Source organism: Hakea prostrata, chromosome 1 (genome assembly GCF_041222555.1).
Source record: "Hakea prostrata isolate BN-2017 chromosome 1, UWA_Hpros_2, whole genome shotgun sequence".
Taxonomy (NCBI): domain Eukaryota; kingdom Viridiplantae; phylum Streptophyta; class Magnoliopsida; order Proteales; family Proteaceae; genus Hakea; species Hakea prostrata.
The window spans coordinates 8,858,145-8,879,696 of NC_142600.1; the positions used below are offsets into that span (position 1 = coordinate 8,858,145).

Genomic DNA, 21,552 nt, shown 5'->3' on the forward strand with positions numbered 1-21,552 from the left:
AGCATCCACTCTGAATTACAATTAAATGTCTGCCGGATTCACATTCTCTCTGTAATTTCATTTCTGACCATTTCTTATAATTCTCTCATAAAATTGTGCTATGTGGCATTCAAATAATGCTATGTGGCATTCAAATAATCTAAAGGTTATCGATTTAAATAAATTTAAATTTTATTTAAACCCACTCATAAATTTGAATTTTATTTAAACTCTAGTTTGTTGGGTAACCTTTAGATTACTTAATACCACGTGACATGATCTTATGAGAGAATTGCAGGGAATTGTAGAGAAAGGAATTACAAAAGACGTGGATCCGTCTTTTATGCGATAGGCGGAGAAGTAGAATTTAGCGTCAAATCCTAAAGTTCAGTTCCAAATTTTAATTTGGATCGATTTTGATACAACAGACCGAAATATATTGATTATCTTCTGCAGTAAATGCGCATCTATTTTCTCCTTAATACGAATTTTTACCACAGAATAAAAAAATATTTAGTCTTTGAAATCTTTCTTCAAACTTGCCTCGAAACCGTTGGATTAGTATAGCCATGTGTCAAGAACTTCCAGCAAATGCCGCGAACCAAAATGCTCCCTGTCTCCCAGGGAGGGATGTGGTACTAAATTAACTAAGTATAAAATGGTAGAATTTGGAATCATTTTGTTTAAAATTATATTATAAATTATTTGATACTTAGTTTGCTATATGGCTTACTCGGAGAAGGTTTTTAAATTTATTCCATAAGATAGCCAGATAGGTAGTACAGAACAGATTTGGATATTTGAAACAATTTAGGGGCGAATTTGATCAAATTTAAATTTAAAAAAATGTATACACTTTAGATCATTCATGCGTTATGCATGTAGATCTAAGGTGGTAGAGGGATGGTCGCTTAATGTAAATGTAGATCTAAAGTGGTAGAGGGATGGTCGCTTAATGTAAATAACACAACTCGTGGAGCAAGCAAAGTTCCCTTGTAAAGTGAGCCAAGGCAGCGCAGGCTTGAATTGAAAATTACCCCAAGAAATTTAGGTGTTAATTATATCTCGGATTTCTACCCAACAAAAATAATAATTATATCTCGAATAAAAATTTTGATATAAATATAAAACTCTCTAATTATATCTCGTATTAAAATTTTGATATAAATATAAAACTCTCTCTCTTTTTCCTTTTTTTAGTTGCCAACCCCAGTTTCAAGGCTTTACCTTGACTAATCTGGTGTTTGACCCGAATTGCACACCTGGCTGTTATGGGTGAGTCTCCAGCAAAATTTTTTTCCATCCACAAGGTTTCAATACCGGAACCTTGCTTAAGCGGACCAAGCTGCTTTGTAACTACTTTTTACCGATTGAGATTTAACATATCAGTTAATTTGATAAGAGTTCTTTATTAAATTTTTTGTTTTATTTTTTCTCTTGTTGATAAGATTTTTTTTATTCATGTAAAAACTAAATGGAAAGATGTCAATCTTGGACGTCAAGGGCGAAAGGTCTGTCAATAGTCTTCTCAATAAAAAATATACTATTGAATTATTGTTTGAAGAAAAAAAAAAAATCATTCAAACCTATGAGGGGTATAACTGACCGTTACCACCAACATAGATAAATTTAAACCACTCATGCTTTGTTCACAAGTCATTTAATGCAGTTTCTCCAACGAGGATAAATCCACCATCTCACATAAGAACTGCATTAAATGTTGCATCAAAAAAGGGCAAGAAAGGTTACAAATTTATAAGAAGAATCCCTAGAATAAAATACCAACTAGCAAGATATTAAGAATCCTACTCATAAAATAGCCAAATGAAAAATCTCAAGGGTTATTACAAGCAATACAGACCAAAAATTCAGTTCCATAGCTTATGAGATGATACTGCATCCTCAGAACTAGGGTCCCCAGGAAGAGAGGGGAGGAGGAGAAAGAAGAGGAAAAAAACCATACATCATGTCCCAGCCTTCCTACGCCCAACTCGTGCCACAAAACCAGCCTTGATTGGAGCAACGGACCGTCCAGAACCACACTGCAAGTGAGAGTACAAGAAAAGAAAAAAAATGCTCAAAATTTCTGTCCAGCACTAAATGTTCAAACTTCTTTTTGCCATTACATCATCGCAAAGACCACCAACATGTGAAATGTACAGCAACAACACAGTGTTGGATTTACAAACAATTATAACCAATCACATTCAAACATAATGTTCAGGCTGAGCATCAAGTCTCACTGGATTGCAAGTATATTCCTGTCATAGCTTATATAAACTCAGTCTAGACATGAAGGATATCATCATTAACCTCGCAGCAGCATAAAACGTCCCCAGACAATTAGATCCTACCAATGCATGATAGAAAGCGACCACAAGATTCACCTCACATATCAACAAGACCTTCGACCTGCTCAAGGCTGAACCATGGTTGCAATTTCATGCAACAAGAAAAGATAAGTTCATTACCTGCTCACATCTGAGAAAGAATAAACGGTTCTCCTTTGAAAGAATCGTATCCGGACTTTTACAGCCATTGCATATGACATATTCATCTGAAAAGAAGAAAAAAAATGTTTACCAGTTAAAGATACGAAGAATGACAAATTAATAACAGGAAAGAGAATAACACTGCCTTGGAATTTTTCTTCCCATTAAGAGCAAGTGTGAAGTTACCCAGCATCCAACTACCCATTTAAAGCTGCAGTAGGAACTTACTGACATATCTTCGCAGAATCCCTTCAAAATTCTTGGGAGCAAATCTTCCCTTAACAACCAATCTTTGCTGCCCATCCAGAGAGCCACTAGTTCCCATTTCAGCCAACAGAAAAGTCATTACGTGCTCTGGCTGCCTATGCATCCTGAAAAAGAGAGAAATTTTAATACTGCAGATATTCTTAAAAATGATACTAAAAAAATTGAAACACCACATAAACATCTTACTACAGTTGTGGGATGATCCAATGTCAATAGATTAAATGATAGGTCTCGATTAGAAACACCCTCGCAACAAAGACAAGCATGGATCCAAGGATAAAGACAAGTAACACTGGAACTGATATTGAATAAAAATTATAATTCAAAAACCCATCAAAACTTGATGCATGAAAGGAAAGGCATTTTACCACATAAACAGCAACAAGAAACATTAGTATAGATATGCGTCATTTCACATCACACAAAAACCACCAGTAATTTCAAGTACAGAGGCCAATATAATATTTCATTCAACTGATGTAGTAGTAAAATAAATTCTACCAAAAAGCCATAAGTTCAACCCAGTAAACAAGAAGCTCCAAGGGCATCATAACATGATTTCAAGGAACCTCTTATAAAGCACCATCTACCCTTTACACCTCACAAGAGTACCCTCCTCATGCGGGAATGTCCCCCTTTCCTTGCTTTCCTACCATTACAACATTTTTCTCATGGCTGAAAAATTGTTTCAGGATGTTTCACTGCTTCAAGATGTTACACTAGCTTAATATTTCAATATTCAGATGCATCTCTGCTTCAAGATGTTACACAAGTTTAATATTTTTAGCTCAACTTCATGAAAGCACACAAAATTCAGTTCATGATATTAGCATGACTTTTGTTGACATAAGCACAATGCTCAGAGCTATTTCCTTGACTCCCTGAATGTTCTTTTCGAGAACAGACGGAACATTTGTTCCAGAAGTGAAACTGTTATGTTGTGACCCGAATTCTTATACCCTATTTCAAAGATGGACCCACCAACCCAAATATTTTGGTGGGCGACCCGAATGACCCCTTTCTAGAGATTTGTGGTGGAAGCAAAGGGCTACAATACAACCCGACCAAATGAATCGACCTATTTACCCCAATTGGAGTCTATATATATGTATCTTATGTTCGCCCACCACATTATTGAGAGATTTTGGATTTTCGGTTAGGGTTTTGGGTGAGAGTTCTTGTGATGCCGTTCTTAGCAATTGATTGTAAGATCTCCTCTTGTTCTTCTAGACAGTTAAAAACTCTTCCTCTTTGCCCGTGGGTGTAGCATACCTATTGGTGTGTTTAGTTTTATTTCTATTTCGATTCTCTATTTCATGGTGTTTATTTTAACAGAAACCAAATACATTATAAACATTCACAACAATACCATCAACCAGCAGCCATAAAGAAAGGGAGATTCTGGTGAAAGAGAATGATAAAGCAGAATTTAGCAGGCCAAACATACGTCTTGCACAGATCCATAAAGTTCACGAAGACGGTCTTTTTTGTGCCTTCACGGAGTACTTGAGGTGGTCTCATTACTGTTCTACGTCTATCTCCAGCAAGCTCAGGATTATTCTCACGCAAGATGTTGAACACCCTGCCTAAAAGCTGCATCAATCAGAAAAATATAAAATTATGTAGAATGATGAAATTTATACATATATACATATGCTTTCAGAATTAGAAAAATGATCATTAGCAATTAACACCAATGTATTAGTTAGTGCACAAAAAGGACTGACTGACTGCTCATCAAACCCCATGAAAGTGAAAAGACCAGTTTGGTGAATAAAAAATTGAGTGAAAAATCCTAAATCCTGGGACTTTCAGCAGATTATTATATAAACACTAGTCTAAATATAGAAAAAAGATAAATAACATGTCACAACACACGCATGGCTCAAAGTAAGAATACAACGAGAGAAAATCTGCTAAAGATGATAGCACACCCCGGGGGGGAGGGTGGGTGGTAGGGGTGCCTTGAAAAATGATTACTGGAAGAACTGTAGGTCCTTGAGCGAAAAAGATTAAACACAAGTCCGGTAGGTCCTTCAAGAAAACAAGTCAAACCAACCCACCTCTTCATATGCATAGTCTCTATCACTACCCTCCCAAGGATAACGTTGTCCAAGTACAATCCCTTCTCCTCCATCGTCCTCGCCTAAATGGTCTGAATAAAGGAGTATAGGATCATTAATTACATTAAATAATGACATAATATTATGACAGGTGATTAACACAATATAGAGTTCAAACTAATCACAGATGAGAGCACATACCATCCAAACCATCTCCTGCATCTCCATTTTCATCACTCAAAGTATCAATTTCTACCTGGGGCAACAGTGTTCCAGACATTATTAACCACTTGCTGACCAAGAAGAGGTGAAAAAATGAAGTGCTAAAGTTCAATAGCATTTGAGGTGAAAAGCATGCGACTTACTGTTTTCTTCTTCTTTTTCTTCAAGCCAGCAAAAGCATTTTCAACTCCTTCAGTCACTGCATATGAGGAACTTTATGAGTCTCCATAGAGAAGAGCAGAGTAAAAATCATCAGCTCTAGATGAAATTCATTCTAAAGTAAACTCATGGTCATCAATTCTGGATTTACCAGACAAATTTTCTGTTTTTTCAGCCAACTTTTCCACAGCATCATCAACAGGGTCTTGAATAACAACCTTCTTCTTCTTCTTCTTCTTAGTAGGATCAAATGGGGCAAGCTGCAAACAAGATATTCACAGACCACAGAGGATGAATTATGACAAACATAACAAACCAGCATTAATATTCAGACCAAATAATTGACAACAGTACACATTACAGGTGATCCACTACAAATGCTTTCAAAATTCCCTTGCATTTCTGTATCTATTCAGACAGAAGGTATATCAATTTGTCAACTAACTCTAAAAATATAATATAAAGTAAAGGATTAACCACCACAACCTTTCTATGCTGTAATACATAGTATCAAATTATCTCTAACAAATTCTTAACTGTTCATATGCGTCAGTTCAACTTCCATCTAGGCTGATGTATCATACATACATCTGTGTAACTTCGTGACTCAACTTAATAAGAAATATTACATCCTACACTTTACACTGAAACCAACTACATGCCCAAACTCAGCTACCCATACCACAGAAAATACAATATCTGATCTCCTCTACATTCTGTATCGTCTCGAACAGATAAAAAGGAAATATATCACTCAATAGTAGAAAATGGACTTAAGAGGAAGGGCATAGAAGAACTTACTTCTGGCACGTCAACGGGAGTCTCGTCTGCCATGGCTGGTTCGCAAAAGTGGCAAGATGAAAGTCAGAAACTAATGCCCATTAAACTATACAGAACCCAAAATCACCAGAACAGGCATTGATAATTACTGATTGAATAACTAAAACAGAACAGAACACCATCATCGAAAATGAAAAGAGAAAACCCTAATATATCAACATCATAGGAACAGAAACAAACATAAGCTCATCAAAACCGATACCAAACCCTAAACCCTTACCTGGAAAGCATGCAAACTACATAAACGACAAACGCCATAAAGGAATTGAGTAAGCTACCAAATCAAACGTATGGACAGTTTTGAAAGGAAAAAACGAAAAAACAGAAATCGAAAACGAAAGTTACCCAATACACTGCTCAGAACTATAAAATCGTAATAATGCAATAAATCTATCAAGTAGAACGTAAAATCAAATTCAATCAGCTTTAATTACTAAACAGCTGAATCTATACGATTTTATTAGTTTGAAAAGAAATATAAGAAAATCATTTGAGATCTCAACAGCTTACAATACCTTCAGACAAAACAAGATCTTACTGCTGTGGTTCCCTGAGCTTTCTTTCTTTCTACCTATCACTCTCTATTTTATGTTTCTATGGCTGTAATGACAATTTTCGACGTCGCTTAAAAATCAAGCTCGCCAAAATGGTGCCAGGCCTTTAAATACTCGCACATCAAAACGCTGATGTTTCTCGGTTAATATTTCACTTGGACATTTTTATCCTCATTCTTTTTCTTTAAATAACTCTTTTTCATCATTATTCTTCATATATTTTTAGTTTTCTTTTTCCTATATCTTTGGTACCTTTTTTATTTTATCCCCTCTACAAAATTTTAAAAGAAAAATAGTGGACACCCTTTATTTTTCTTAAATACTCAAATACTCTCTGAAATTTTAATTGCGTATTTTCTCTCTCTCTCTATAGTGAGCATTTAATTATGTTGTGTTTCTTACTTTAACAAATGTTTTTTTTTTTCAAAAGAACAAATCTTCAATCAAAAAACTGAAAAAAATATACAGAAGGACATAAAAAATATATATAAACAGTTACACACACAAAAGAAAATATAGAAAGATAGATGTATGCAAACACAAGGTCATCTAGGCTAAGATATAGGTTAAGAGTCAAGACCAATAAAACCTTAGAACACACCACAAAGACAAATGGACATTGCCACAAAGGTGGAAAAAGATATGCCACAAAGGTAAGAGATAATACACCAGTGGCAGAGAGACAACGTGCCAATGGGGTAGACAAGCTTCAAGCCTTCGGAAATGCCTATTGGATCATGTTGGAAGAGTGGATGGGCAGATGCTTCGATAACAATGACGTTGTTGGTGCTAGATCTATGGCCAGATGATGTTGCAGCCTTGCAGACAAGGTTTAAAGTATCTCACGATACCATATGATACTAGCCGATATGTATCTTTATTTGACCCAACCGATACTATACATCTTGATATGTCTCTCCATTAAATTACATTAAAATACATTAGCCAAAGCGATACAATACTCGATACAGGACGATACGTCTCTTAAAATCACCTGACCGATATGATACTCAATACCAATACTTTAAACCTTGGTTGCAGGAGAAGCTCACCAAAACATTTTTATTGTTAACATATAAATTTGTGAGAGTCTGAATTTTCTATCTAAGTAAAATGGTTAATATTTGGAATCCAAAGGTCTAAATGCACATACATGTAACATTTATTATCCATGCACTAAATTATCTTGTAAAACTTCATAAAACAATTGTAAAATAATGTGTCAATTTTTCGATATGCTTATCAAACCTAGTATTCTTTCAAATTAAATATATAATTTATAAGAACAATCATGTTTTGAGAGAAAAACGATTCAATACAACGAACAAAAAGTTGACTCAACTGATAATAACCAATACTTCTTAATGAAAAGATTTGTATCCTTAACATTAGCTTTTTACTCAAAAAAAAAAAAAAGGCATGGTCACATGCAACAAAGGATTCTTACCAAAACAATGACTGCACCCTCAATCAAAAATAAATAAAATAAAATAAAATAAAAATCATTGAGGACATGACGGTCATTTTACATGATGTTGTGCAGATACCAACTTAAAAGGACTTAAAGCCGATCGGGGCAATGACAGTTGATGGTTGAACGAACCCCGCCAATTGTCTTTTGGCAAACGCTGCCTGCAAATCCACCAATTCGAAGAGAATTATTTATGAGTTCAGCCTTGTTGCTCACCCAGATCCTCCAAAGATCAAACCCTAATCGAGAGTTTCTTCAGAGACACGACGAAACCATAAGAGTTTGGTTCGGGAATGCTCAATCCTTGCTCATTTTCTCCGCTAAAATACTAATTTGGATCAGAATAGTGAGCCTTTACTCTCCTCCATGGCTGTACCATTAGAGAGGTAAGCATTAAGACCCATTTCCCACATTCTACTCCAACTCTGCCAATGAACGATATTTGTTGATCGCTTTCATGTAGATTTACTACTCCGTCTTTTTCTCCTCCCCTTCTTTCGGTTCAGGCGTTTGGTTTTCCTCCGAAAATTTATCTCCTCATGTGGGATATCCCATGCTGCGTGTCTAACAACCTTCTCAAACTCAATCGGTGAGTTAGAAATTTGATCTAATAACTTATCTTAGCAGTGATGTTTTTACCTACCCTCGTACATTTGTTTTTCCCTCAGCCAAAGAGGATGAGCTAAGAGGGAAGGAAACTGCCAAGTAGCAAACCATGGAAACATTTCTTTGCTTCAAAGTTAGCTACCTTTGTTACCTAATACTCTTTCTACAATATCTAGTTGTGTTCTTTATATTTGTGGGAAGTCGGTACAAGAAGTAGATTTGTCTGTGTTGTTGGTTAGTGAGCATGGATCAAAGAACTAGTATATTCTCCAAATTTGGGTTCAGAATCATTTTCTTCTTCGCCAGTTTTATGTTCATGTTTGGGAATTCAAGTCCCAACTATATTGGTTTTGGTGAATATGCTGATAGTCACTGCACGTATTCTAGTAGCTATAACGGGTAATCCCTTTGGTCAAGGAAAAAAATGAAATTATATTTCATTCTTTCGCTTGGTTTAATTCTTGTTATTTTCTAAGCGATGAACTTCATTATTGTTAATTTTCCTCAGTTTATGAGCTTTCGAAACTTTCCTGTATCTCAGGATTCATGATATGGGTGATGTTGAAGGTTATGAGTGGAGAATGGTGGAGAAAAAAGGACACCAATTCATGGTTAATGACCAGCCCTTTTACGTTAATGGGTTCAATACCTACTGGTTGATGGTCTTTGCTGTTGATCAATCCACTAGGGGCAAGGTGAGTGAGGTCTTCCAAGAGGCCTCTTCTGCCGGTCTTTCTGTTTGTAGAACTTGGGCTTTTAATGATGGCCAGTGGAGAGCACTCCAGAAATCTCCTTCAGTTTACGATGAAGATGTTTTCAAGGTAGCCCTGGTCCTCACTCTGCGATTCTCCTCATCGTTAACTAGACCATTTTGCACAAACTTTTGTTATTTGAAATGCCAAATTGAATTTCAGGTTTTATGACCTTGGATTGAATCAGGACAAAGCATATAATCTTTTGTTTTGTCCTTTCAATTTTACAGGCACTGGATTTTGTAGTCAGTGAGGCGAAGAAGTACAAGATCAGGCTAATCTTGTCCTTGGTTAACAATTGGGATGCATATGGAGGCAAAGGACAGTATGTAAAATGGGGAAAAGCTGCTGGCCTGAATCTATCTTCAGATGACGCTTTTTTCTCTGATTCTACTATTAAAAAGTACTACAAGAATCATGTCAAGGCAAGTGTGCTTATGATTTTTAGCCTATTAGTACATTCCAGTGGTATTCCTAACTTTAATCTGTCATCTCATAGTCGATACATGTAGAACTGTTTAATTAAACTATTTGATTTGATCAAAAGTATTTTTCCTGGTTTATGAACAAAGCTTATTCCTTCATTTTTAATATTAATTTCACCTATGTAATGCAGACAGTTCTTAATAGAGTCAACACATTCTCAAATCTGACTTACAAGGATGATCCCACAATTTTTGCATGGGAGTTGATGAATGAGCCTCGATGTCCCTCAGATCCCTCAGGGGATACATTGCAGGTTATTTTCCCTCTAGATTTGGACTAAGACAACTTGAAACTCCATTCACACTAATGATAAGTAAATCATGATTTTAATGGAGTTGCTAATTTGTCATGTAGTAATGAAATTCACATTACTTTCTTCAGTTAATTGCAGTATTCACTTCTCAAATGGCACCTGCATGATATTGCTTGTGACATATCTATATTTGGTTTCCTAGGACTGGATACAAGAAATGGCAGTCTATGTGAAATCGATTGACCCAAACCATCTGGTGGAGATTGGATTGGAAGGGTTTTATGGTTCCTCAACACCTGGTAGAGTTCAGTTCAACCCAAATACATATTCTCAACAAGTGGGAACAGATTTTATTAGGAACCACAAAGCTCTGGGTGTTGATTTTGCCTCTGCTCACATCTATGCAGACTCTTGGTGAGTTTTTGCAATTGATTATTGGTTCTAAAACCTATAACTGTTTCTAGCTTATCAGTATGGTTTAGATGTACTTCTATCAGTCTCTCTACACTTTGCACAGTATATCAGAATGACTAACAATGGAGCATTTTTAGGATATCGTTGCAGTTACCCATTTCTATGTTTTATCCTTGTATACCCTTTTCTATGTTTTAACCATGTACACTTCATGTATAATGTGTAAACTTAGGCAGGGCGATAGACAAACCTTGTTTGGATACCATCTTAATATAAAGTGGGATAGCCCACTATTCAAATCCACTTCCACATATTTCTCACCATTTCAGTGAGATGTATTGTTTTCCTGATAGAAATTTGTACTTTTTGTTGAAGGATTTCACAATCAATTTCCGATGCTCATCTTCAATTTGTCAAGTCATGGATGGAGACTCATATGGAAGATGCTGAGAAGACACTTGGAATGCCTGTTGTGTTTGCTGAGTTTGGTGTATCAGCAAGAGATACTGGTTATAATGCTTCATTCAGAGATGCCTTTTTTAATACAATCTACAACACCCTCTTGACATCCATAAAGAAAGGAGGCAGTGGTGGGGGAAGCCTTTTATGGCAACTTTTTCCGGGTGGAACAAGCTATATGGACGACGGGTATGCCATTGTTCTCTCTAAATCCAAATCGACATCAAATATAATTTCTCTCCAATCTACACGGCTTATGCTCTTCAACTCCCTTTGTTCTATGAGGTGCCACTGGGGATGCAGGAGAAAGAATGCTTTAGATGGATTTCTTTACTCTGATGAGTGATGATCTTTGAAATGATATGAAGCTGTATTGGTCATATTACATTTAAGACTGAGATAGTAAATTGTTCTGATACCCATTATCAGCTACTTGTTTATTTTGTAATTAAGTCTCTCTCTCTCGTATTGGTCATATTACATTTAAGACTGAGATAGTAAATTGTTCTGATACCCATTATCAGCTACTTGTTTATTTTGTAATTAAGTCTCTCTCTCTCTTTGTGATGCACTGTTTCAGAAATTCATCTACTTCATTCCCCTTTTACCTTTATATATGTTAATGCTCACATTTCAGCCAGATAAAGACCACTGATGACAAAGAGACTAACTCCAAAGAAAATTTCTCAATTCATGCAATAGCATTGGTGGACTATGGACATAGAAATTTGTATGTGTTTACTTACATGTATCAGCCCATATTTACCACATGACAAGCTCTGATAAAGTATTAAAGTTAGATCTACTTGTTACAATTTGCTTATCCTGAGTCAATGAAATTTTTATTTCACTTCATTTTGCACCAAACAAGGTCTCATCATATTTATGACTAGTTCAGATCTTTTATATTATATTCACCTTCAAAAAACTATACCAACTTTATCATAGATTTGCAGGTTTTGATATTTTTTTCAGCAGGTGAGTTCTTTCAGAGGATGCTCGAGATTTGTAACCATTTCATATATGGGTGAGCGAAAGAGATTTAAACTTCAAAACTAAACAATACCAGCACAACAAAGCAGCTTGTCTCATTCCTGCCTAGAAAAATTCAAAGTTGAATGTACTGGAAAGGCTTATAAAAGTATGGTAAACATCCATGAGAAAACATTGTTCGATCATTTAACAGCTAAGCAGCTAAACAGATAAATGACTACATGGTTCATAAGTTCAGGGCAGCAATAGATATGATCATAGAACATGAATATAAGAGAGGTACAACTTAAAAAGCAGAAGCAACCCAATGTAGAATTAGCAAGAGGTCCTTGTCGTGTAGAGCCTTGGTGGACTATGGACATTCCTAGCACAAGGATCCATTATTCTGAAGAAATGGGGCCACAGGCCTCACATATGCGAACCCCTCGAAGGAGCAGTCATTTGGGTTGGGGCTGGCAGCTGGTGAATCGGAAACTGGCATGTTGGTCCACCGTTCCTCAAAGTTAGCAACACAATGTTTACCCGCCACTTGTGGACGAAAGCTTGGCTGAATTTCCCGTGCCTCCAATTTTTTCCAGTTAATTGGTTTAAGCCATTTGTGGTGCTTTATCTCCTCACTCCCACCCGGTCCACTGCCAAGGCGTTTGCTCACATCCTTCTGCAACAGCTGAAACACAATAGAAGAGAGTGAATCTTTTGTGACTCAGTTTCCTTGTTCATCAAACAGAAGATAACTGGTAAAGCAAAAGAAAAATAATAGCAGCAAAGAACAGTGCCCTCCTTCCTCCACATAGAGTCATCCACTGCACAGATGCATGGCTAGAGGTTGAGCTTACCTGACCAATAGATGATGGAGGATCAGGATAGCTGGATTTTCCCAGCATCCGCAACAGTGGATGGCTCAAGAAACAAATGACTCATACTGTAGCATATTGTTACCACTAAAATAACGAAAAGATATATAGTTTATTATATTGAAGTTAGCCTTACCCCTTTCAGTAGGGAATGCGCTTCGCTTGTTAAAAATGCAGGAAGCTTGATCTTATCCTTAATTATCTTCTGCTGGATCTTCCCACGGTTGCCGGTGAAAGGTGGCTGTAAAAGCAGCAACAATAACAACAATTCAAGTTTCGTTAGCTGTTAGTTTTAGATGTTCAAAACAAAAATGGCATCTTCTATATGTATGACGGAGTATTCTTTAATCACAGATGATTTCTTATTATGTGAAAAGGTTACACAAATTAAAGAATGGCTCGAATTCAGACATGATCTAATTCATCGATGAAAATAAATTTGGGCAAAAACAGTAAGAAGATAAGCAAAATTACATGGCATTAGAATTGGCAAAGAAAAGATGTCTTATCTATTTTACATGGATAAACCCCAAGGGGTTGACTCAGTTGGCAAAGACCAACACCTCATAAAGTAAGATGTCAAAAGTTAAATGATGCTATCAATGCAAAAACGGGCAAAACATCACATAAATGGCTGAGCAGTTACTTATCCTCCAACACCATCATTCTCATCACGTCATACCTTCTGAATCAATGGAAGGATTCAGAACTTTCACAGTTCATTCTAGACAATCTCATGCCTTATAGAACATTCAGAGACTAAGGAGTATTTGATTTTGATTTATCCGTTCTACTAAATTCTGAATTCAAATCTATGAAGCTATTAACTTGTAACCAAACTCAAGAATTGGCCACCTGAGATATGTAACCTGCCAAGTCTTCTCTTCTTGTCATACCTTTTTCCCCCTTTTTAGGGAGTCAATTACTACATTGTGGTCAAAATTTCAATCATATCACTCTTGATGTGAAATGCATTCATGGTCTGGTAATCATGTTAAACATATATTTTGGGCAAACATCATCAGAACTTGCAATAGTTACCAATTTGATTATTCAACATTGAACATTATTTCGATGTGTTTTAGAATTATTAATCATATAATCCAACTTTACTCCCATATTTACACGGATGTTCTTATATTTTTGTGAATGATTTTTTTGGGGTAAGATTTGTAATGTTTTACAAATAAGATAATATTGTGCACCACATGTCATTCTTTTGTCACCCCCCCCCCCCACCCTTACGTATTCACACAAGAATAACTAGTTGATAGATATACTGACCTTCCCTGTGAGCATCTCAAACAATAGGACTCCCACACTCCACCAGTCTGCAGCTTTATCATGACCTTTTCCAAGAACAATTTCAGGTGCCATGTATTCTACTGTTCCACACAAGGAGTTTGATCTTGTACTCTCATCAAATTGCTTGGCTAGACCAAAATCAGTCAATAGTGCCTAAAACCGAGATGCCAAAAAGTGTCAAGGTGTGTATGAGAAAGAAAATGAAAGGTGACTTTGAGAAAGAGAATGAATTGGAGAGGGAGGGGGGCATACATGGCCATCAGCATCCAGCAGAATATTTTCTGGTTTTAAATCCCTATGCATAATGCCATTTGCATGGAGGTGAGAAACAGCAGAAACAATCTCAGCTGTATATATGCGTGCTAGATCCTCTCTGAAACAGAATAAAAATGTCAAATAGCTGCGGGCTCAGATGTTTTCATTACCCACCAAAGAGAAGTGAGCCTACCTGAAAAGCCCATGGTGATAGAGCTGAAAAAATAAATGACCACCATTTACAAAATCAAGTACAAGATAAAGCCTGTATTTTGTCTGCAGTTAAAAAAAAATGTCAAAACCTTAGCATGCATAATAAGCAGGAAAAGCTCCAAAATCTAAGCAATCTGAAGTTATTTTCATCTAGGGGGAAAAAAGGGGTAAAGAAGGGGGAGATTTGACAATCATCTTATCCCAAAAGAAACTTAAATGAGTAAAGGAGAAATAGCACAGCATCCCCAATTCATGCAAGCAAAGACTCAGGAAAATAGAATGCTGTTAACACTTCCCTAAAAATACGAATTAATCAGAGTAATGCAACAAATTAAATTTGTCAATGCTTTTTTCAAATCCCAATATGTTAAAATATCACTAAAAGATAGACATCCAGTAAAAATAGTGCAAGATGGCTAAGTTTTTAGATATCCCATTACTTGGAATGAGTATCTCAGCTGCACGATGAACGGATGATCTACTTTTGTCAAAATATCCCTCTCAGCTTTCATGTATTCTGCATGATTCTTCTCCATAATCTTATCCTTACGCATGACCTTCATTGCATATATTTCTGAAGTACCCTTCTTCCTCACCTGAAACACTTTTCCAAATGCACCTTGTCCAACAAGCTTCATAACTTCAAAATCTTCCAGTCCAACACTCTGATTTTTGGAACTTTGATTGTCACCATGGGAGGAGGATTTATCTAAAATGGCATCAACACTAGTTGACTTCTCTGGTGCATCTCCATTGACACTCTCTATAAGTTGCAGTGAATCCTCTGTCTCATGTAATGTGAGCTTGCTTAGCTTCAAAGATTGACTAACACAAGTTGATGGGCCCACTAAAGAATGGGATCGGTTGTAAATGACTGCAGGATCATCATAAATCATTTCCTTTGAATCTGACCCAGCTAAGTAATTTCCTGCTGTCACTATATCATCTTCAATTGACACCTGCAGTGGTACAGGACCAAATACATCTGAAAAGTCAAATTCAACATAATCAGATGGAACAACATCAGGTGGTCCCCCAGGAAGAAGCAGCGGGCTTGGCGAGGGCTTGCACATTCCATTCCTGGACAAACCAGAAAATTGTGAGGAGACCATTATAATAGTGAAGTGAATAGCTGATGGAAGAAGGCTGAAGCTTTAGTCGATGCTGTAGAAGCGTCTCTCCAAATCAGTCCAGGAGGCAAACAGATGAAGAAGGGTTTCTAACAATGGCCTTGAACAAGAAGAAGTTCACATATGCAATTGGAGTTCCAAATAATCTTAGGAGAAGGCAAACCAAAATCCAGAAGAAGAAATCGTTCTTGTTTCCCGATTTACAGGAAACAATGGATGCAGCACTACTTCTTGAACTCATCAAGGACAAGTTGTGAAATCTATACTGCAAAGTAAACGTACAATGTTAGCACTCACCCAAGAATTTAATATGTATTATTATGATCATTTCATTTGTCCATATATAAGGGAGGCACGCGATTCATTTAGAAAGAAAGCCATAATACAGGAATAACATATAAATGCATAGGTGGGGAATGAAGTTAAAAAATACTAAGTTTGTTTTCATTGTCAATGCTACAATAACTTCACATTTATTTATTTAATTGACAAGTACACCCGAAGAAGAGTTTAACCCATGTCATCTTAATTGTGAGGTGTTGATCCTTGCCAACTGAGCAAACCCCCAGTTGAAGATAAATTCACGTATTGTGTGCAGTAAACTTCAGGGGAAAAGAGAAAAGAAAAAAAGATGGCTTACCCAGTGCATGAGGCTTCTGCACTGAAGGGTCTGGGAAAGATCATAATATAAACAGCTTTACACCTGCTTTTATGCAGAGACTAATTCTAGACTCAAAAACTCATGACATTTTACCTTTGCACCAAGCCCACCTTTCAGAAAAGAGAGGGGGGACAGAAGATACCAGGTTCAACTATTAGGATGCCACAACTTTCTCACATGTCTAGTATCAGACCAAAGGGAGGTCAGTCGGAAGCGTGTTCAGAGTTTCACATAAAAGGTGATTCACTAAAATCTCTTGGTGCAATGTGTGACTTTTGCAAAAAGATGAAGGTAGCCAACGGTCGTATGGCCAAAAGAATCAGTGAAAGACAATATTTGAGTAAGAAATAAGAATGCTGACTAAACAAAACCAGTATCCACCTATAGATCTCTCTGTTGCATTGGAAAGGGTTAAGCAAGCAAACTCCCCGAAGAACCATTTGGATGGTTTGATAAAACCATGTCTCCCACCGTGATGTTCCCATTATGCAAAGTAACTCATGTTTCACCAAACTGGGGAAGAATTAGGGCCTCTAGCTATTAATTTTAATACCCCATTACTCCGTTCCTTTTCAATGTTTTCAACGATAAATTTATATCTTTGTGGACAGGAAATTAGAGTATGTTAAAACCAATTTCGATCTCAATAACGTATAACCGTTAAAAATGCGGGAATTTTTCTTTTTGTTCCAATTCAACGCTACCATAGCAAATCCTGGAACTAATCATAGAAATCCAACCAGAAGAAACCAAATATTGAATTAAAAAAATAATATTTAACAGGACTAATGATAATATGATATCTCTAACTCTAAGGCTACCCAATCTCATACCCGAAAGAATTTTTCTGAGCAGAAAACAAGAACAATCTATGCATGATCGTGGTGAAAAATCTTCAGAATTTTGAAACCCAACAACACAGAAACAATCTATAACGAAAGAAAACGGAAGCAAGCATTAGAAGTAACGTAAAACCAATAAGTCCAAGTTGAGAGAACTTGCCTTTGGGGAGATCGCAGAGAGGGAGCGGAAGGAGGTTTTTGGAGCTGTCTTTTGGCAAATCCTTCACGCCGAGTGTCTTGGTTGATTACGCTACAGAAAAACCTTCTGGGAATTGATGCTCGTTTTCCGTGTTTAACACGTGGCAAAATAATAATGGTGGTGGAATAACTAAATAGAAATCCAACTCAGACTTGAGGAGGGCCTTGAGACCCTAAAGCATCTTTCGGTTCTACTTTTCGAATATTAACACATCGAATATTTGGATTTGGTTTCGAATTCGCGCCAGATTTACGCGACGACAAGTGATCGCTATTTTAAATTTACTGAATTACCCCTAGTTATATTCCTGATTTACCAAATTACTCCCCCAACCCACGTGATGGCGGGCGCGGCGTGCCGCGTGCATCGCGAGTTGGAATGCGAGAGGCCGCCGATTTTGTTTCGGATCGGCTTTGACGGTCTCTGGTCAAACGCGAGAGGCTGAGAACCTAACAACCTTTCGTTGGGTCCCTAATTTAGAATTTAATTAAAAAATAAAAAAGAAAGGAAAATGTACTGTAGCCACATATATATATATATATATATATATATATATATATATATATATATTTGGTATCTTACTATATGATCTTGTACATATAATATTTTCTTTTCTTTTCTTTCTCTGAAAGGGTGAGTTTTATCTGGGTCAATTTAGGTGTATATATCAAATGTTAAAATTATTTAAATATATTGATTTTAAAAATACTCGATTTTTTTTTTTTTTACCAACCCCGGTTTCCAAGGCTTTGTCCTGACTAATCCGGTATTCAACCTGAGTCGCACACTTAGTGTGGTGGGTGAGTCTCCCAAAGATTCAAATTTTTAATTTGATATTATAATACATTAATTGTTTAAATAAAAATATCTATTTTTATATATTTATTCTTTTTATTTTATATTCAATTCAATTACCTAATGTTTTTTGTTTTTCTTGTTTTCTGATAACCGATTACCTAATGTTTACTAAAATGAAATCAGTTACCTCTTATAGAATTATCAATTGTGAATGGAAAGGTGATGTACTGTTATATTACTACACAAATATTCTTTGTGTTTTTTGAAAGCAGAAAGCATATCTTTTTATTTGTTTCTTCTTAAGAACACACTTTATGTATCCAGCACACATCTCTTGCTTGTTGCTTTTAATAATGAGAGATGAACTTATGCTTAAGCATAAAACTATGTAATTTTGTCTCAACAGTTTTAGTTAAACAGTTACTTTAATACCTTGATCTTGAAATGTTTTCTTATTGACATGTCAAACAATAGTTTTAAATCTTTAAAAAATAATATTTTAAATAGAATCACCTAATACATATTTTTTTAAATTACATGATTAACTGCTTTTAGGTTTCCCCTTACAAAAATAGACACTCAATGTTTCACTTTTCAAAACTAGTTAAACTGTGGTTTGCAGTACAAAACTAACTCAAATAGTGTTTTTTTCACATCTTTTTATCCATAAAATTGACCATACCGGCATAGGGGTGAAAATTTCCAAAGGGTATGAAAAAAATAATGACTTTACCCTTTTGGACAAAATAGTAATTTTTTCCTTCGATGTGATCAGTTTTAGGGGTAAAATATGTCTATAAATGTGAAAATTTAATAGTTTGACTACTTTTATAAATGCAAATTGTGTTTTGACTAATTTTGTAAAGTGAAACTTTGAGTATCTATTTTTATAAAGGGAAACCTAAAAACAGTTAATTACGTAATTTTGCCTACATATTACCGGTGTAGAATCATTGCAATTATAATTTAAGTATTATAGGTGATTGGTGAACATTAATGGACATCATCTTAAACATAATAATAATAAAAGAGTTGAAATTGGATGAAAACAATCATTGAATCATCAAAAGAAAAAGAAAAAAAGAAAAGAGCTAAGTCATTTGTTGGCCAATATTCACTCATTGATTTCAAACGAATTTTATAAATTATCTCCATAGATTTGAAGTCATAGTTTGAAATGTCTAGATGGGTTCGAAATCCTTATAGACTCACGTCTACCTCATTGAGGATGTAGTATTATAGGTGATTGGTGAACATGAACGGAAACATAAAAAAAAAATACATTACCTAAAAATATATAATAATCATCAATCAACCTCAACAAAGAAACATGGTGGCAGCCCTATGCAGAGACAATAAATTTAAGAAAATCTTGAGCTAGAAATTCCATCCCTTCCATTCCACGGATCGGGTGCAATCGGAAAAGCCAGACCGGTACCGTATTTCTTGGAATCCCAACCTAAATAGGGTGCTACCAACAATTGTACTAATTTACATGTATCTCCCTCATCAATCGTACTAGTTGGTGGAATGGAAATTCCCTTATTTATTTTGATTCGAAAATAAAAAGGAAGATCCCCATTGGGAATTAGATCCCACTCTCTGTCGCCCTCGCATCTTTCCTATCTAGATCTCATCCATTGAGCTTATAAAGAGGGTTGGTTATGCAATCAAATTTTAATAGCATAAGGGTAAATGAATCTTTCTCCAAGTTGGATTCAAATTTTGCCTAATTGGGTGCAACACATTTGCGTATGGTAGAGATAGAGATTGAAAAGAGAGTCAAGGGTTCGATATTGGCTACTCGTTTCGAATAAATGGTTCAAAACCATTTCGGTGATTTAGGGTTTGCCCTCTCCCTAACCAGGAAGGCTCTCACCGTGATTTCTCGAATTGAGTGGCCCCTTTCCCCCCATGATTGCATGAGGTGTTATCTGTATTCCCTGAGATTTATCCTATCATTCAATGAAAATATTTTATACAAAAAAAAAAAAAAATTCATTTTGGTGATTTATACGGTGCGGCTGATCTCTAAACAATTTTTAATAAACGACTCTTAAGAAGATAGGTTTTAAGGGGAAGGGACTCATTTTGCAAAACTAATCCGTTTAAGATCCGGTTATAAAAATGATCGCAGAGGATTTTTCTAACCCGGTTTTATACGAACGTGTTCCGGCATTGTCAGGTCACAGGTAAAAAACTAGGGTAGGTAAACTATATTTCGAAACTTGCTGCAAAATCGAGCTCTTACGATGTATTGATTACGGTTTCTATTCAAACGCTCGAACGGCTTCAGTTGATTCAGGATAGAGAGTGGAAATGGAAAACCTCAACTTCTGGATTTGGTTTGACTCGTAATGGAGGTGAGATAGATCCCATGAGTTCATCGAAATCTTTGAAGATGAGTCGTAGTTCAGAAGCTTCGGGGTCCGGGAACCTGGATATTGTTGATAAATTGGGTTTTGAGAAAGTAGAAATGGTTTTAACTTTGAAACGGATTGTAAGATTGGAGAAGGAAAAAGGTTGTTTATTTAAGTTCAGAAAATGAGGGTTTCTGAGAGAACAGACAGGATAATGAGGATCTGTTTCAAGCCGAACTCCAGATCAGAAGCGAAAAGCAAATAACGAGGAGATCACGCATGCTAGCAAAGCAGGTTTTCTGTTCGCATTCTGTGAGTTCCTGTCCTTTGCCTTTTTATTTTCTATTCCTGATAAAGAGTAATCACATGCCATCTGAACGAACTCAATGGACCTGCTAGTAATAACGATGTCGTAATTGGCTTCCTCCACTGGTTGATAGATTTAAAAGAACTTAATTAATCTAGTTGGTGAGGTTTCTGAGTTTAGACTCAGTTCTATTCTGTCTCCCTTACTCCTTTGTGTTGCTCCAACTCATCGGATATAGATCTCACGTTGTTCTTTAAGCCTTAGGTTTTAAAAAGTTTATGGATCGGAATGCATTTGGGAATTCTGTTAGTCTGGTAGTCAGTCTATGGATTCTTGATCTATGGTGGTCCTTTTAGGCCTGTGAATAAAAGATTATTTTTTAATTAGTAAAATATGAAAGATATACATTTTTTTAATTAGAGAAGGGGAAAAACACTCCGTTATTAGTTGAACCATATTTTATTTCGTTGTATTAGGTGAATAATGTATTGAAAAAAATTCATGAAAAGGAAACAAAAATCTTGATGGGATTACCTAAGATGTGCTACATGACCTCTGGTGCTTGTGGAGATATCCAGGGCTATATAGCTGCACATATGGTGGGATGGAATTGAGGGA

The 21,552-nt window shown here is 36.0% G+C and overlaps 3 protein-coding genes across 6 annotated transcripts; 1 reads left to right on the forward strand and 2 right to left on the reverse strand.

Annotated features, from left to right (window-relative positions):
- Nucleotides 1–1,528: 1,528 nt before the first annotated feature.
- LOC149027226 (eukaryotic translation initiation factor 2 subunit beta-like) lies at nucleotides 1,529–6,704 on the reverse strand. Of its 2 annotated transcripts, none has more exons than XM_089160636.1 (10): nucleotides 6,243–6,497; nucleotides 5,984–6,018; nucleotides 5,334–5,442; nucleotides 5,167–5,222; nucleotides 5,003–5,057; nucleotides 4,802–4,893; nucleotides 4,186–4,331; nucleotides 2,700–2,842; nucleotides 2,451–2,536; nucleotides 1,529–2,021 (listed from the first exon to the last, which is right to left on the reverse strand). In XM_089160636.1, the coding sequence occupies exons 2-10, from the start codon at nucleotides 6,014–6,016 to the stop codon at nucleotides 1,944–1,946; spliced, it is 798 nt and encodes a 265-aa protein (XP_089016762.1). In that variant the 5' UTR covers nucleotides 6,017–6,018; nucleotides 6,243–6,497; the 3' UTR covers nucleotides 1,529–1,943. The 2 variants fall into 2 exon arrangements, with proteins under 2 accessions (XP_089016762.1, XP_089016753.1); XM_089160627.1 differs by lacking the exon at nucleotides 6,243–6,497 and adding an exon at nucleotides 6,538–6,704 and having other exon boundaries at nucleotides 1,532–2,021.
- Nucleotides 6,705–8,161: 1,457 nt separating this feature from the next.
- On the forward strand, nucleotides 8,162–11,775 carry MAN6 (Glycosyl hydrolase superfamily protein). 2 transcript variants are annotated; one of them, XM_089160669.1, is made up of 6 exons: nucleotides 8,162–8,433; nucleotides 9,195–9,474; nucleotides 9,636–9,834; nucleotides 10,026–10,144; nucleotides 10,347–10,558; nucleotides 10,934–11,775. In XM_089160669.1, exons 1-6 carry the CDS (start codon nucleotides 8,414–8,416, stop codon nucleotides 11,361–11,363), a joined length of 1,260 nt encoding a protein of 419 aa, XP_089016795.1. In that variant the 5' UTR covers nucleotides 8,162–8,413; the 3' UTR covers nucleotides 11,364–11,775. The 2 variants fall into 2 exon arrangements, with proteins under 2 accessions (XP_089016795.1, XP_089016789.1); XM_089160663.1 differs by lacking the exon at nucleotides 8,162–8,433 and adding an exon at nucleotides 8,444–9,052.
- Nucleotides 11,776–12,067: 292 nt separating this feature from the next.
- On the reverse strand, nucleotides 12,068–17,573 carry LOC149027228 (serine/threonine-protein kinase AtPK2/AtPK19-like). 2 transcript variants are annotated; one of them, XM_089160645.1, is made up of 7 exons: nucleotides 17,431–17,573; nucleotides 15,078–16,032; nucleotides 14,618–14,700; nucleotides 14,422–14,542; nucleotides 14,149–14,322; nucleotides 13,001–13,105; nucleotides 12,068–12,677 (listed from the first exon to the last, which is right to left on the reverse strand). In XM_089160645.1, exons 2-7 carry the CDS (start codon nucleotides 15,747–15,749, stop codon nucleotides 12,375–12,377), a joined length of 1,458 nt encoding a protein of 485 aa, XP_089016771.1. In that variant the 5' UTR covers nucleotides 15,750–16,032; nucleotides 17,431–17,573; the 3' UTR covers nucleotides 12,068–12,374. The 2 variants fall into 2 exon arrangements, with proteins under 2 accessions (XP_089016771.1, XP_089016778.1); XM_089160652.1 differs by lacking the exon at nucleotides 17,431–17,573 and adding an exon at nucleotides 17,262–17,424.
- Between the last annotated feature and the right edge of the window lie 3,979 nt (nucleotides 17,574–21,552).